Source organism: Brassica napus, chromosome C2, assembly GCF_020379485.1.
Source record: "Brassica napus cultivar Da-Ae chromosome C2, Da-Ae, whole genome shotgun sequence".
Lineage (NCBI taxonomy): Eukaryota > Viridiplantae > Streptophyta > Magnoliopsida > Brassicales > Brassicaceae > Brassica > Brassica napus.
This window is the reverse complement of record NC_063445.1, coordinates 25,207,754-25,222,383: the sequence shown is the minus strand read 5'-3', so window position 1 is coordinate 25,222,383 and position 14,630 is coordinate 25,207,754. Positions and strand designations below refer to the sequence as shown.

Genomic DNA, 14,630 nt, shown 5'->3' with positions numbered 1-14,630 from the left:
GGCCCATGGGAGACCAAGCGTCAAACCAGAAGCTTGCGGACCTTCCATTGCCGAGCCTGGTTTTACAGAACTGAAGCGCCAACGGTCTGAGGTCCAGAAGCTTCTTCCAGGCCCAGGAGTCAGTTGCAGAAGCTTCTACGGTCCAAAAAGATTTATCATTCAAATGAATACTCCAATGCCAATCTGCCCATAGCGATGGAGTTTTCGATAGTAATAACCAGATAAACTTGAGACACAGGACCTGGTTCCAGACTAAGAGACTCCTAAGACCAAGACCTCCTTCCTCTGTCGGCAGACAAACTGTTCGCCAGGCAATTTTTGCCAGACCTCTCTTGTCGATATTTCCAGACCAAAGGAATCTGGAACAAAGGGCTTCGATACTCTTTATGCATCCTTTAGGGAGAATAAAAGCTGAGATCCAGAAGGTGACTATGCCGAAGATGACGGTCCTGAGAAGCTGCAACCGCCCAGCGAATGATAAGAGTTTTGCCGACCATGACTGTAACCTGTTGGAGATCTTGATCATCAAAGGAGAGTACTCAGAGATTTTTTGCTTTCTGCTCATGAGTGGGAGCCCGAGGTATCTGATAGGGAATTGACCATAAGGGAATCCATAGCTGGCTATAGCCGCGGATTCCGATTGGTCCAGCCCTGCCGTGAAGAGCTCTGTTTTGGTATTGTTCATGTGTAGCCCAGACCAGGAAGCGAAATCATCGAGGCATTCCGTGATTCCATGTAAGCTGTTACTCGTTCCATCAAAAAAGACCATCACATCATCAGCGAACATTAGGTGTGAGATCTTGAGTTGCTCTGTTCTCGGATGAAAACCAATAATGCCCGCTTCATATCGCGACAAAAGAAGCCGAGACAGACCCTCCATGGCCAGCACAAATAGATACGGAGAGAGCGGATCGTCTTGTCTGATTCCTTTAGTGCTTTGAAAGAACCCACCCGTTACTCCATTTACCGAAACCGAGAAGGACGCCGTTGATAAGCACTCAGAGATGAGACATATATAACTCGCAGGTATGTCAATAGCCCGGAGAGTAGCAATGATGAAGTCCTAGCGAACACAGTCGAACGCTTTCCTTAAGTCCACCTTGAGCATGCCTCTAGGAGAAACAGCTTGAGTGTTGTAGCCATTAACCAGGTCCGTGGCGAGCAGCACATTCTCCGCTAAAAGACGCCCGGGAAGGAAAGCTGATTGTGCTTTAGAAACCAGCAGCGGGAGAATCTCTTTGAGCCTAGATGCCAGGAGCTTGGAAATGACTTTATATACCGTGTTAAGGCAAGAAATAGGTCGAAAGTCCGTTGTTAGGGAGGCGTTGAGCTTCTTAGGTATCAGTACCAGGTTTGCTGAGTTCCATTGCTTTAAGAGACGGCCAGAACGGAAGAATTCCAGTACAGCTTCCGTAACTTCAGCCCCAACGATCGACCAAGATGCAATAAAGAATTCCGCCGAGTAACCATCAGGGCCACCAGATTTATTCTTAGGCAAAGAGAAGAACGCATTCCTTATATCCTCCACTGAGAATGGTTTTCCAAAGCTTGATATCTGCTCAGCTGAGCATTTGAAATCAAATAGGAGGTCCAAGTCGCTTTGAACAAACAACGGCTGCGAGACTGGGCTACCAAGAAGATCCGAAAAGTACTTTACACACAACTCCTGAATACCAGCTTGAGATTCAATGCGCTCCCCAGAGTCGGCGATAAGGAAATGAATGTGATTAACGGCCTGACGGGATTCTGCATATAGATGAAAGAGTCTAGAGTTTCCATCCCTACAAGAGAGCCAACTGATGCTCGATCTCTGAAAGAAAAAGGCTGTCTCAGCCGCAGACAACTCTTCCCATTCATGTAAGGCCTGAAGCTCAAAGGAAGCATTGGTTGGTGACGGGATGGAGAGCATAGCAGATTGCGCTTGGATAAGTTTCTCGTGAGCCAGAGCCGTCTTTTTTTCTATTCCCGAGTAGTTCTGATTAGTGAACTCCCTGATCACATTTTTTAAGAGCTTCAGCTTCCTTGCGACTCTGTACATTGCCGATCCAGTAACGTTGAAAGAGAACCAGCTGGTGCCGATACTAACAAGAAACTCCGGGTTTTGAGTAAGGAAATTGTAGAATCTGAAAGATTTCTTAGCCCTTATTCCTTTTTGGGAATTAACAAAAAAGAAACTTGATTGAGCCATTTATTTCCTTCTACATTAGCCCCAAGAGACAAAATCCCAGTAACTAGTGTGGTTGCCTTCCAAACTGAAATGAACAGAATGGCAGTATTGTATTGGGAGCAGTGGCGAATCTAGCTCGTTAAGCATGGGGCACCTGCACCCACTCAAATTAGGATATTTAATATTTTCTAGGAAAGTTATAACCATAATTCATTGTGCACCCACCCATTGTTTTATAATCAAATCCTTTGATTTTTCTTTTGTTACCATTTGTGCACCCATGAAAAAAATCCTCTAGATTCGCCCTGATCGGGAGCATGGCCTATTGACCACATACACAATCCTGTCTCCAGCCCACCTTTCATTTGTTATCATGTGTTGCTTCTGTAGCAAAGGAGCTCAATTTCTGATTTTAGGGGAAATAATTTTTTGCAGTTTTGAAATTACATGCAGGGGAAGTGTTTCAAAATGACTTTTCGCAATGCAAAATTTTGGCAATGCAAATCTCTGTTTAGGAAAAAATGAAATAAATCAAAAACTCTTTGTACAAATATGGGCTTTGAACCTAAACAACCCAAGATAAGGCCCAATATAAAAACCACCGGTGAATCTCCGCTGCCGCCAGAAAGGTGAAGGCAGCAGAGTGTCACTGAAGAAGAGTGATCATCATCAACCCAATTCAGACAATGGTGGCGGCTATGGCTTCTCACGTCTCGACGCCACGATCACCTGCTCTTTCCCTCTCCTCTTCATCGACCTTCTCTTCTAGAACTACTCTCACTCGATCCTCCGCCGTCTCACTCTCTTCTGCAAGTTTCTCCTCCATCCGTCTTCGTGTCTCCTGTCAAGCCTCCTCCGTCACTTCCGATAAGAAAGGTTTGGTCTTCCGTTACCAGATTCTGATGCTAGCATACGCAAATGAAAAATGTGTTTATTAATCGAGACTAATCTTTCAATTATTTCAGTATCTAGATTAAGCATGATGTTTTATTACAGAACATCATTTGGTAAAACATGCAAATGTTCTTGTCCGAACATCATCGCGTGCTTCTTTTTTGCGGTCTGCAGGGAAATCTGAACTGAAAAGACTTTCTGGCCATAGATGATTATGACACAGAGACCATTAAAAAGATTCTAGACAAGGCTTCAGAGGTCAAGACACTGTTGAAGTCAGGAGAGAGGAACTATCAACCTTTCAAAAGGCAAGTCCATGTCTATGATCTTCGCAAAGCCCTCAATGAGGACTCGTGTTTCGTTCGAGACTGGCTTCTTCTTGCTTGGTGGCCATGCCTTGTATCTTGGACCAGATGACATCCAGATGGGCAAGCGTGAGGAGACTCGTGATGTTGCTCGTGTTCTCTGTCGATATAATGACATCATTACGGCTCGTGTCTTTGCTCATCAGGTGAGGGACATACTACATGCATTCCCCATGTGTGTCTTTTAGTTTTGGAGAGCTGATTAACCAATCTTGGATCCAATTCTTTGCAGGACATTCTTGATTTGGCTAACTACTCGAGTGCACCAGTTGTCAACGGTCTCACAGATCATAACCATCCTTGTCAAGTCATGGCCGATGCCCTCACAATCATTGAGCACATTGGTCAAGTCGAAGGGACTAAGGTTATTTATATCCAGTGTTCTAAAAATCAGCAAATCGCAGGGCCTAAAGGAAAAACAATTTTTTTAAAAAAAATTGGTCTAAGAGTTAAAAAAATCGGTATAAAAATCTGTATAGACGCAGCATAATCAATAATCCCCTATAAAGCGTCTATTTACCGCCTAACGATTTCTTGAACATTAGTTATACCTTTTTGTCTAGACTTTATTATGCTGATCTCATATTGTATATTTTGCTTATATGTAAACTCATACAGTAAAAAGTTTGTCTTTACTTAATTACACACACTCAACAAACTTCAGGTTGTCTATGTTGGAGATGGGAACAATATGGTCCACTCATGGTTAGAATTGGCATCCGTTATTCCATTCCATTTCGTCTGCGCTTGCCCAAAAGGGTTTGAACCAGACAAAGCAAGAGTTCTAAAGGTAGAACAAGCTGGATTAAGTAAGATAGAGATCGTAAATGATGCTAAAGAAGCTATAATAGGAGCTGATGTTGTGTGCTCAGACGTATGGGCCAGTATGGGGCAAAAGGATGAAGCTGAATACCGCCTTAAAGCATTCCAAGGATTCCACGTAACATACAGTACATGAACCTCCTCCTCTTTAGTTTTTGAACATGTTTTGGGTATATTGCTTTGCTTGCAGGTGGATGAAGCTCTTATGAAGTTGGCTGGACCAAAAGCCTATTTCATGCATTGTTTGCCTGCAGAAAGAGGAGTGGAGGTGACTAATGGAGTCGTGGAGGCTCCTTATTCCATTGTCTTCCCAGGCGGAGAATCGCATGCATGATCAAAATGCTATAATACTTCATTTGCTCGGCTTTTAAACCCCTTTTGAAACCTTAATGAATAATAATGTTGATGCCATCATCGTGCTAGTTTAGGCGTTTTAAGAAACTTTCCTCTTGACCAAAAGAAAAAAGAAGAAATTTTCCTCAAGCGATGTGTACATGACATCAAGGTAACAACTACACAATTATCTAATGTTGATGTGTACATGACATCAAGGTAAAGCACAAAGGCTTCAAGACCAAAGGAAGCCTCTATAGTGAAATTTGTCTGATCTCCCTTCACAAACACTGAGTGGTTTATCGACAAAATAACGTTCATGGGAACCGGAGACTCTGCCAAAAAGAAAAAAAACATATATATTCTTATTTAACGATTTTAAATAATGAAAAATGCGGCAAGTAATACAAAATGCTAAAAGCCTCATGGTGCATGCTACTTATAAGCCTTGAATGCTTTTGGGTTTTGAGCACTAGTTCTTCTGAGATGTGAGTCTTCTCAAGCGACTTGCCGACCTTTTTCTCCCACAAGGCGACCATTTCGTTCATTGACAGACTGTTCTTGGGAAGTTTTAATGTAGATGATTTTGTTAAGACTCTTGGGATCATCCACTGTCTTGATTGTGTAAGCAGCAATATCTTCCTCCTTGTTGATCACAGCTGCCAGTAACAATAATTTTGATTATAAAAATAATCCATTATATATCAATTGTGGATCATTTAAAAAGTTGTAACCTTAAGTTTATACTAATTAAAAAGAGACCCTAATTATGTGTCACTTAATTAGGATGACAAATTAGCTTACGTGGCAGCTTAAAAATCAATTGAAAAAATATTGGTCTAAATCCAATTACTAAGAAATATTATATTAACCTAAAATGTAAGAAACGTGTATTATTTCCTTAAATAACAACTACACAATTATCTAATGTGATTAACATATATATGGAAATTAATGAATATGAATAATAAAGATTTGATAACAATTTTTGCATCTTTATTCATTTTTTTTTTAATTTTATATTATTAAAAAAATTAAACAATCACTTTAACCGTATAATAAAAAATTATATTTTTCCTTATATGTTATATTTTGAATTTTTTTAAATGACTTTAAATTACAAAAATGAGGAAACCTTATATGTTATTATATTTTAAATTTTTTAAAACGACTTTAAATTATAAAAATGAGGAAACCTTATATGTTATATTTTTCTCATATGTTAGATTTTTTTTTTCTATGTTATATTTTGAAATTTTTAAAACTACTTTAAATTACAAAAATGTAAGTTTTTCTTAAGCATACGACTAAAAACATTAAAATGACATGTATCAATTTGATGGTTGATCTGAAACCTTTCAAAACCATGTGGAAGAGAAATGTCAAAATAATTTAACCGTGGAAACAATATTGTTCACTTTTTTTCAAGAATGTGTTCAGTGGAAAAAAATAAGATTTTTGTGTCATAATTTGTTTAATGTCAAATCCGATCAACCTATGATATATTAATTATAGTTTAGTTCCACAATTTTTAATAAAAATTGATCTGGTCCATCGAAAATAAATTATATAATAAGAACAAAACACATTGTATATGTATAAATAAAATGATCAAATATATATTAAAAAAATTATCGATAATATATACAAATAAACTCATTTATCCTAGTTTTATGTTATACATTAATTAACATTATAAATGTTCATCAACCTTTGGCATTCCCATTGCCCAAAATGGTGTCTTTGTCTCTAAAAGGACTGGATGAGAAATGAAACAAGGCTCGAACTGAACCAACGTACGCAAGAAGAGACCGGCAAAGCAATTGTTAACAATGTAAGTGTATGGTACTCCTTCTGCTTCTATGGCTCTCCTGATCAGAATCTTCTTTTGCAAAAGTCGATTTCCCCGGCTCAACAGCACTTGTCCTGTCCACGTTCACCCCAAACTCAGACGGTAAGAATCTCTGAGAAAAAAAAATCTTGTATAAGACTATGGAATAAATCATATGCTAATCGGATTGTGTTGATAAACTCCGCGAATTAAATTGACAAAATGAACAACTAGAGAGAAAACTCGATTATGGTAAATACTCTCTGTTTTAGAGTTTGAACATTGATTGTGAATGAGTAAATTACAACTTTTTAAGCTCGTATTTGTACTATTTAAAAATCTTATATTCTTTACTTTTTATAAAATTTACATTTTCCATTATATGCAGTTTTCTAATCTTTTTAAAAATACCATATGCAGTAAAAACTCTATAAATTAATAATGTTATGACTGTGTTATTTTTTTAATTTACAAAATGTTTTCTTTTTTAGATTTTTTTCTATTTTGAATATTTTAATTTATAAAATAAGAAAATAATTTATTTTACTGTATATACATTAATTAAATTTAAGAAGTTGTATTTTTATATTGTTTTGTTATATTATTTGGTGTATATCTTTATGTTTCATAGAATTCAAATGTGGTTTTATATATAATTTTACTAAATATTATCAAAATATACTGAAATTTTAAGAAAGATATAGATAATTTAATTGAGAATATAAAATCAACAAAATAATGTTTAGTTTGTACTTATATCAAATGTATATATAGATAGATTATTAATTTATGATTTTAATGGGACCATATATATACATATGACTTTCTGAAAATTATTATCTTATTATTTTATCAATTTATCTTGTTTTAAACCAGTCCAACTCATGAAAATTTTATTAATTTATCAAGTATTAATTTATAGAGTTTCTACTTTATAATGATTTTTACTGGTCACAAAGATTTAAGTGAAAACAACTTATTCTATTTGTTTGTAATGGGTATGAATCTAATACCAACCTTGATGTTACCAGCTTCTTTAATGGCGGAAATGATCTTGGTTTGATCCAAGATTTGCATGCTTCCAACAGTAGATATCACCACATCGACCTGCTTTATGGCCTTTATACTAGGCTCTTTGCAATAAAACTAATTTCTGTTCAATTTATAAAATAAGTTATACTATTAATTAAACTCCACAACATCAATTCTCAAATATAAAACTCAAACTAAATATTTAAAATCATTTAAATCTGGAAGAAGTATTAAAATGGTGCGCAGTTCAACATAAGAGAAGTAAAATTGATTGGAGAAATTTTTAAGGTTTGACCATCGATTACTGAAAATATAAAAATCATAAATTTTAAGGTTCGATAATGTCGGAACTTGAGACCAACTTCGTAACGACCACGTCACTTGTGGCACCATAGTTTCCTTTAATTATTTTCTAATTAAATCAGTCAAAAGCTTTGATAAATTATTTAATTCTCATTTACATATCTGCTTAAAACATTCACCAATAGAGAATATATTCTCTTGATTTGATTTCGTGGGAAATCTGAAGATCGATGGCGGCTCTTGAGATCTGCGCGAAGGGTGCCTTTGGTGCTCCTGATGTTCTCGGTGACTGTATGTCTTATCCCTCTCTCTCTAAGATCATCGATCTTTGTTTTCTTTTACATCAAGCTTTGATCTCACAAACTAGGGTTTGAAATGTGTTCCAGGCCCGTTCAGCCAACGGGTTCTTCTGACCCTCGAAGAGAAGAAACTTCCTTACAAGATTCATCTCGTTAACGTCTCCGACAAACCCCAATGGTTAGTTTCTGTGAAACCTATAATTGATTTAACCATGTTATTTGATGTAGCAGATCTATCGAGTGTTTCTTAGGGCACAAGATTCTGCGATGCTGATAGGTTTTGTGCTTTATAGGTTTTTAGACATTAGCCCGGAAGGCAAAGTTCCGGTGATGAAGCTTGACGGAAAATGGGTGGCTGATTCAGACGTCATCGTCGGGATCCTCGAGGAGAAATATCCAGAGCCTTCTCTCAAGACTCCTCCTGAGTTCGCCTCTGTTGGATCCAAAATCTTTGGTTCTTTTGTGACTTTCTTGACGAGCAAAGACCCCAGTGACGGTTCCGACAAGGCTTTGGTTAACGAGTTAGAAGCCCTGGAAAATCACCTTAAGACACGTCCTGGTCCTTTTGTAGCTGGAGAGAAACTCACTGCGGTTGATTTGAGTTTAGCACCAAAGCTTTACCATCTTGAGATGGCTCTTGGTCATTACAAGAAATGGTCTGTCCCTGAGAGTTTGACCAATTTTCGTAGCTACGCTAACGCTTTGTTCTCTAGAGAGTCGTTCGAGAAAACCAAAGCTAAGAAGGAGTTAGTGGTCGCTGGTTGGGCATCTAAGGTGAACAAGTGATGTGCGGATCCATATTAGCTGCTTCAAGTTATGTTGCTTTAAAATAAATAAATGAAAAGTTATGGTGCTTTAAAGTTAAAAAAAAATAAGGTTTTGTTGCTTTCAAGTACTATCAGTGTCACCAAATAATGAAACGAGCGAATACTCGTGTTATCAAATCAAATCAATAATGATGCAATAAAACCAATCATGTCCTTTATTCAATTTAGTACTATTACAGACCAGTGATCGGTCATTAAACTCTCATTACAGTAGTAAGTGCTTGCTACAAGACGAAGATAGTTTCATTTCTCAGACAAACTGGCTGAGATACTCATCGACGCTTGTGTACTTGACATCAGGATAAAGCTGAGAAGCTTCCACTCCAAAGGAAGGCTCTATTGTAAACCAGGTTTGATCTCCTTTAACAAAGATGGCATGATTCAAAGCTAACAGAAGATCTAGAGGATGGGGAGACTCTGCAGCAAAGTTACCAATACATTAGCAAACGCACATGATCATGATTGTTTATGCATTGTATTAAAAAAAAGTGTAAAAGTTAGCTCTCTCACGTGGGATTTTCTTGAGGAGTTCTTCCTCTGAAACGAAAGTCTTCTCAAGAGTTTTACCAATCTTGCTTTCCCACAAGGCAACGACGTCGTTCTGTGAAACAATGTTCTTTGGAGGGTTGATGTAGACAGTCTTGTTGAGAGTCCTTGGATCATCAACGGCTCTCATGGTGTATGCAGCAATATCCTCTTCTTTGTTTAGAATGGCTGCATTTTCATTCAAAACAAATTAGAAAAAATATCTCTCATCTCATTCTCTTACAACCATGTTTAATGTCAAAAGCATGATCATTACCTTTAGCGTTACCATCTCCATAGATGGTGACTTTGTCTCTAGGAGGAGAAGTGAGTCTGGTTTCACATTGAGCTAATGTGGCTAAGAAATAGCCATCAAAGCAATTGTTGATAACGTATGTGTATGGTACACCTTCAGCTTCAACAGCACGACGGACCTCAGCCTTCATTGCGAACTCCGACTTTGCTGGTCCAGTCGCCAACGTTCGGTCCACATCGTTGCCAAACTCAGACGGCAAGAATCTCTGTAAACATTTTTTTAAGTAAATCAACAAACATATTATTATTATTTTTTATATTGCGGACTTTAATCTCATAATGTGTTACATGTCCGAATAGAGAATTCCGATTTAAAAAATAACACTTCATAAACGGGTCCCCTTCATAGACATATTATTGTATTTTTTTCCAACATTAAGGTAAAGAAAACACTGACCTTAATATGCTTGCCAGATTCTTTAATCGCAGAGATGATATTGAGCTGGTTCATGAGTTGAGAGAGACCAACGGTTGAGATGACTACATCAACGTGTTGAATCGCCTTCACCAAGCTCTCTTTGTCGGTTAAATCTCCCTGCGTATGAGATGGATCTGTTTAACTTTTTATATAATTTTAAATCGGAATTTCTAAAAGATGGTTAACATGTATAAGATTATGCGTTTAAGGTCCGGTACTTTCATATTATAAAAACACTTGATTTGCTACGTACATTTAGGATGGTGACACCAAGATCTTTGAAATTCTGGACCATTTTGCCCTTGGCTGGATCGGAGAGAGAGGCTTCTCTGACGAGAGCGAATGTTTGGTGGCCGGATTTGGCGCTGCCTTCGACTATGAACTTTCCGATGTAACCGGTTCCTCCTATCACCAGAATTTTGCTTTTCTCCGTCGTCATTGATTTTGTGTTGTGTTGATTTGGTAAAATAGTTTTTTGAATTGTTTGATCACTTTCAGGCCGTCGGATGAATGTATTATATAGGAACCGTGACCGTGTGGGTTTATGAATTTACGAAAATGACCTTTGTCTGAAGAGTCTGGTTTTGACTTTTATTAGTCTCTGGCTGCTTTTTATCTCTTCCTATTCAAACGTCACGCCATGCGATGAATTTTCTATTTTTCTTTATGGATAGTATTTAGCTTATTCTTTTTTTTTCTTGAAACACTAGTATTAAAAAAAAATTAAAACTTTGAAATTACACTTTTCTAGAATACCAATTTTTTTTAAAAAAAAGTTGCAAGTAATTTTCTATTTTTGCTGCAGTACTAATTCGCTTAATTTTTTAAAATTATTCTAGAACACCAAGGTCAAAAAAGCATTGCGAGAAATTTCCATTTATTGGTGGTCAAAGCTTCTAGATGAGACAAGTGTCAAAAGACTCTTTCGATGGTAAATAGATATGACATCATAGGCTTCAAGGAAAACCACCTATAAAATATATTTAAAACATACTTCACGTTTTAAACATTCAATGGGTGCGATTCATTGTACAAATTAACAGCAACATTTTTTACACTCCACACTCTCACACTCCATTTTCTTGAACCAATCGAAACTGGTCAAATGGAGGAGCATTTACATAGATTCCATATAATTTACATGGTCAAGTGTTCTCTATATCTGTCTTTACAAGTAAAAACTGCCAACCATGTCTCAGGGGATTCAAGGCAGTGTTCGGTTCCCACTCCCTCGACTCTGCAAATTACCCTCTCAAGCATCTCCTCTTCACCCTTGGCTCATTCCTCAACTTATTACGTAATATATAATAAATACATAAGAAAATTAGGTCTGCTCTATGTTATTTTCTCAATCTCAATCAATCACTGAGTTGCATATTGACATGGTCTTATAAAGGCATACAACGGCAAATACAATAAATACAAATGATTGTGTATTCTTTATAAACGTAATATTTTTTTGTTAGCCGCATTCGCCGGCAGACTAATAGTTTCATCATTCTTCCTCGATTCTTCAAATCTCAAACTCATAATTCCTGGATCATTCTTTTTTTTTTTTTTTTTTGATAAACCCTATCGGCTGATCCGGTCGGCCCCGGGAGGAACGCACTTAGTGCTACAGAGTGGACTAGCCCGAAAGCGTACCACACTGTCTGACCCGAGTTTGGAATACTTTCCGACTAATGTCAGGGGGTGGACCAATCATTTGTTATGGCCCACCATGTAAACCATTTGGGCCGAAGCCCAAGCCCAGACTGGCCAAAAAGTGATAATTTAGTTCGCAGGGAGAATCGAACCCAGGACTGATGTGGGTACACACCAAGCCCCAAGAGATTGCCACTAGACTACCACCACTTGGTTTGGATCATTCTTTTACAATGAAGTTTTTAGGTTTCTTTCTCTTCTTCCTGAGCTGTTTTATATCTTCAAATCTCAAACTCATAATTCCTGGATCATTCTTTTACAATGAAGTTTTTAGGTTTCTTTCTCTTCTTCCTGAGCTGTTTTATAAGAAGGAAACTGGGACATATATGAAGAAGCTGCAATGGCCGCAAGACCCGCAAATTTTCCTTTAACAGACGGAGGCACCGTGGTATTTGTTTCTAGTGACGTCGCTGGCTTTGAGGCCTGAGCGATCCCTCCAGGACGAGGAGGAAGGCGTAGTTGCTGCATGAGCTTCGCTGTAGTAAATGTTAAAATGGACTATACGTACGTAGTTCCTTTTTCTTAATGCAAGTCGAATCTACTTATTACCAATATTCTCCATCCGAAAAGCATTTAACTTGGACTAAAACCATTTCTCTAATTAACCAAATGAATTACCAATGAAATTGGACAATTCTATCGTCATTTTCATTAGACATATATATTTTTTGGGGGTCGACATGAGGTATAAAAAAAAAGTAGATTAGATCGGGATATAAGAATCTTATCACAAAAGGAAATGATATATAATAATACCTTATGTCCTTATTCTTTTGCTTCAAAGTTTTGGTGGTTCTTGTGAAAAGGCTTGTCATTCAGATGGGTCTACTCCACTACTCCACTACAACACACGTACATTTATCTATCATTTTGAATTGGTGAAAATTGTAAATGAATATGCTTTGTAGAAGAAAAAAAAAGATCCACGGACTCTGGTTATGGAGATGATGATGATGACATATCGAATCTTTTATTTTTTCGATTTTAAGCATTTTTGGATTTTTTTCTCTCATTATTAGTAGATGCTGATAATAGAATATAAACTATCATATCTTGATATCTTGTAATATATGCTGGATAGCTATAATAAATGGTAATTAATTTTCGCAATTCAGAGCATCCGCAACGGTATACTCCTAATGGGAGTCTTTAGCATTATTAAAGTAATTTTTTTTGTTTGAATAGTTAAGGACTCTAGTCGAAATAGTGTGTCCAATGGTGTTCCACAATTTGGAGTTTTTAGGAATAAAAAATAACTTTAAAAAAAAATGAAATTAAAATTTTTATTTATTGCATAATTAAATATAAAGATACAATAATTATTAATCTTCATCACCAAATTTGCTCTAAATATTTTCACTTAAATCATTTTTCAATCGTTCATGTATACGCCTATCACGAACATCATTCCGAATGCCAAGCATATTACTGATATTTGTAGGCCTGTCGGTTTTCACCCGTGAACTTCTGGTGACGTCTCCTTCTTCAAATTCAGATATATCGTAACGAATGTATCCATCTCGTTCATTTTCGACTATCATATTGTGTAGTATGATACATGCTCTCATAATCTTCTCTATCTTTTCTTTGTCCAATGAAAGAGCCGGGTTTCTCACAATTGCAAATCGAGCTTGCAATACTCCAAAAGCCCGCTCCACATCTTTTCGGGTTGCTTCTTGAACTTTAGCAAATAACTCCGCTTTAGGACATTGAGGGAGTGTGATAGATTGGATAAATGTTGACCATTTTGGATATATACCGTCTGTGAGGTAGTACACCAACTTATACATGTGTCCGTTGACCACATACTCTAACCTGGGAGCTCGGCCTTCTAAAATGTCATAAAAATAGGAGACCGATCGAGGACATTAATATCGTTTAAGGTACCTGGAGGACCAAAAAAAGCGTGTCATATCCAAAGATCGTGTGAAGCTACAGCCTCTAAGACAATTGTCGGTTTTCTTGATCCACGTGCGTACTGTCCTTTCCAAGCGGTTGGGCAATTTTTCCACTCCCAATGCATACAGTCAATGCTCCCTACCATCCCAGGAAACCCGCGTTTCTCTCCAATATCGAGTAGTCGTTGAAGATCCTATGGTGTGGGTCTCCGTAGATACTCATCTCCAAATAACTGTATTATTCCTTCAGTGAAATTATGTAAACACAAAAGTGTTGTGCTCTCACCAAGTCGGAGATACTCGTCAACCGTGTCAGCCGCAGAACCATAAGCAAGCAGACGAATTGCTGCCGTACATTTTTGTAGTGGAGAAAGACCAAACCTCCCGGTTGCATCTCTTCTTTGTTGAAAGAATGGAACGTTCTCTGAGAGGGCATGGACAATACGCATGAATAATTCCTTATTCATGCGGAAACGCCGTCTGAATAAATGTGCCGAGAATGTCGAATCTTCGCTGAAGTAGTCATTCCATAAACGGTTGTGTCCTGCTTCACGGTTTCGTTCTATATAAGCACGTTTCCTTTGCTTATTGGTTTGGGCCTCCACTATGTCGTTGTATGTATCTTCGAAGATTTCGTCGAAAACTTCGTCCACTCTTTCTTCGAGTTCATCGGATGAAGATGATGACATTTTTAGGTATCCCTCCTTGAAACAATAAATATTAAGCCAAACGGTTTAGACTCGTTATATTCAATCATATATTTTTAAAATTAATAAATTATTGTCTAAAATATATTTAGTTCCAAATTTTAGTTCCAAATTTTAATAAAGAATTTATCTATACAAGAATTTATCCATAAAATTAATATTATAGTAATCCATGATATATATATATAAA

The 14,630-nt window shown here is 37.2% G+C and overlaps 4 protein-coding genes and 1 pseudogene across 4 annotated transcripts; 3 read left to right on the top strand and 2 right to left on the bottom strand.

Moving 5' to 3' along the window:
- The first annotated feature begins 2,853 nt into the window (after nt 1–2,853).
- LOC125575394 lies at nt 2,854–4,691 on the top strand (annotated as a pseudogene).
- On the top strand, nt 4,118–4,582 carry LOC106374333 (ornithine transcarbamylase, chloroplastic-like). Its single transcript, XM_048748884.1, has 2 exons — nt 4,118–4,366; nt 4,439–4,582. The coding sequence occupies exons 1-2, from the start codon at nt 4,118–4,120 to the stop codon at nt 4,580–4,582; spliced, it is 393 nt and encodes a 130-aa protein (XP_048604841.1).
- Nucleotides 4,692–7,670: 2,979 nt separating the features above from the next.
- On the top strand, nt 7,671–9,036 carry LOC106375652 (glutathione S-transferase DHAR2). The gene is made up of 3 exons (XM_013815619.3): nt 7,671–8,038; nt 8,134–8,224; nt 8,340–9,036. The coding sequence occupies exons 1-3, from the start codon at nt 7,978–7,980 to the stop codon at nt 8,830–8,832; spliced, it is 645 nt and encodes a 214-aa protein (XP_013671073.1). The 5' UTR covers nt 7,671–7,977; the 3' UTR covers nt 8,833–9,036.
- On the bottom strand, nt 9,003–10,631 carry LOC106375651 (isoflavone reductase homolog P3). The gene is made up of 5 exons (XM_013815618.3): nt 10,385–10,631; nt 10,111–10,248; nt 9,676–9,919; nt 9,384–9,587; nt 9,003–9,290 (listed from the first exon to the last, which is right to left on the bottom strand). The coding sequence occupies exons 1-5, from the start codon at nt 10,568–10,570 to the stop codon at nt 9,124–9,126; spliced, it is 939 nt and encodes a 312-aa protein (XP_013671072.1). The 5' UTR covers nt 10,571–10,631; the 3' UTR covers nt 9,003–9,123.
- Nucleotides 10,632–13,927: 3,296 nt separating this feature from the next.
- Nucleotides 13,928–14,422, bottom strand: LOC106372970. The gene has a single exon (XM_013813216.1). The coding sequence runs from the start codon at nt 14,420–14,422 to the stop codon at nt 13,928–13,930; it is 495 nt and encodes a 164-aa protein (XP_013668670.1).
- Nucleotides 14,423–14,630: the final 208 nt, after the last annotated feature.

What these genes read in the sequence shown, in the direction of transcription:
- LOC106374333 (XM_048748884.1), top strand. Translation starts at nt 4,118, where the DNA reads ATGGTCCACTCATGGTTAGAATTGGCATCCGTTATTCCATTCCATTTC. An exon ending in AAGCATTCCAAGGATTCCAC is followed by an intron (nt 4,367 to 4,438) that starts GTAACATACAGT and finishes CTTTGCTTGCAG; the next exon opens with GTGGATGAAGCTCTTATGAA.
- LOC106375652 (XM_013815619.3), top strand. Translation starts at nt 7,978, where the DNA reads ATGGCGGCTCTTGAGATCTGCGCGAAGGGTGCCTTTGGTGCTCCTGAT. An exon ending in TCCTGATGTTCTCGGTGACT is followed by an intron (nt 8,039 to 8,133) that starts GTATGTCTTATC and finishes AATGTGTTCCAG; the next exon opens with GCCCGTTCAGCCAACGGGTT. An exon ending in GTCTCCGACAAACCCCAATG is followed by an intron (nt 8,225 to 8,339) that starts GTTAGTTTCTGT and finishes TGTGCTTTATAG; the next exon opens with GTTTTTAGACATTAGCCCGG.
- LOC106375651 (XM_013815618.3), bottom strand. Translation starts at nt 10,570, where the DNA reads ATGACGACGGAGAAAAGCAAAATTCTGGTGATAGGAGGAACCGGTTAC. An exon ending in TGGAGATGGTAACGCTAAAG is followed by an intron (nt 9,588 to 9,675) that starts GTAATGATCATG and finishes ATGAAAATGCAG; the next exon opens with CCATTCTAAACAAAGAAGAG. An exon ending in ACTCCTCAAGAAAATCCCAC is followed by an intron (nt 9,291 to 9,383) that starts GTGAGAGAGCTA and finishes ACTTTGCTGCAG; the next exon opens with AGTCTCCCCATCCTCTAGAT.
- LOC106372970 (XM_013813216.1), bottom strand. Translation starts at nt 14,422, where the DNA reads ATGTCATCATCTTCATCCGATGAACTCGAAGAAAGAGTGGACGAAGTT.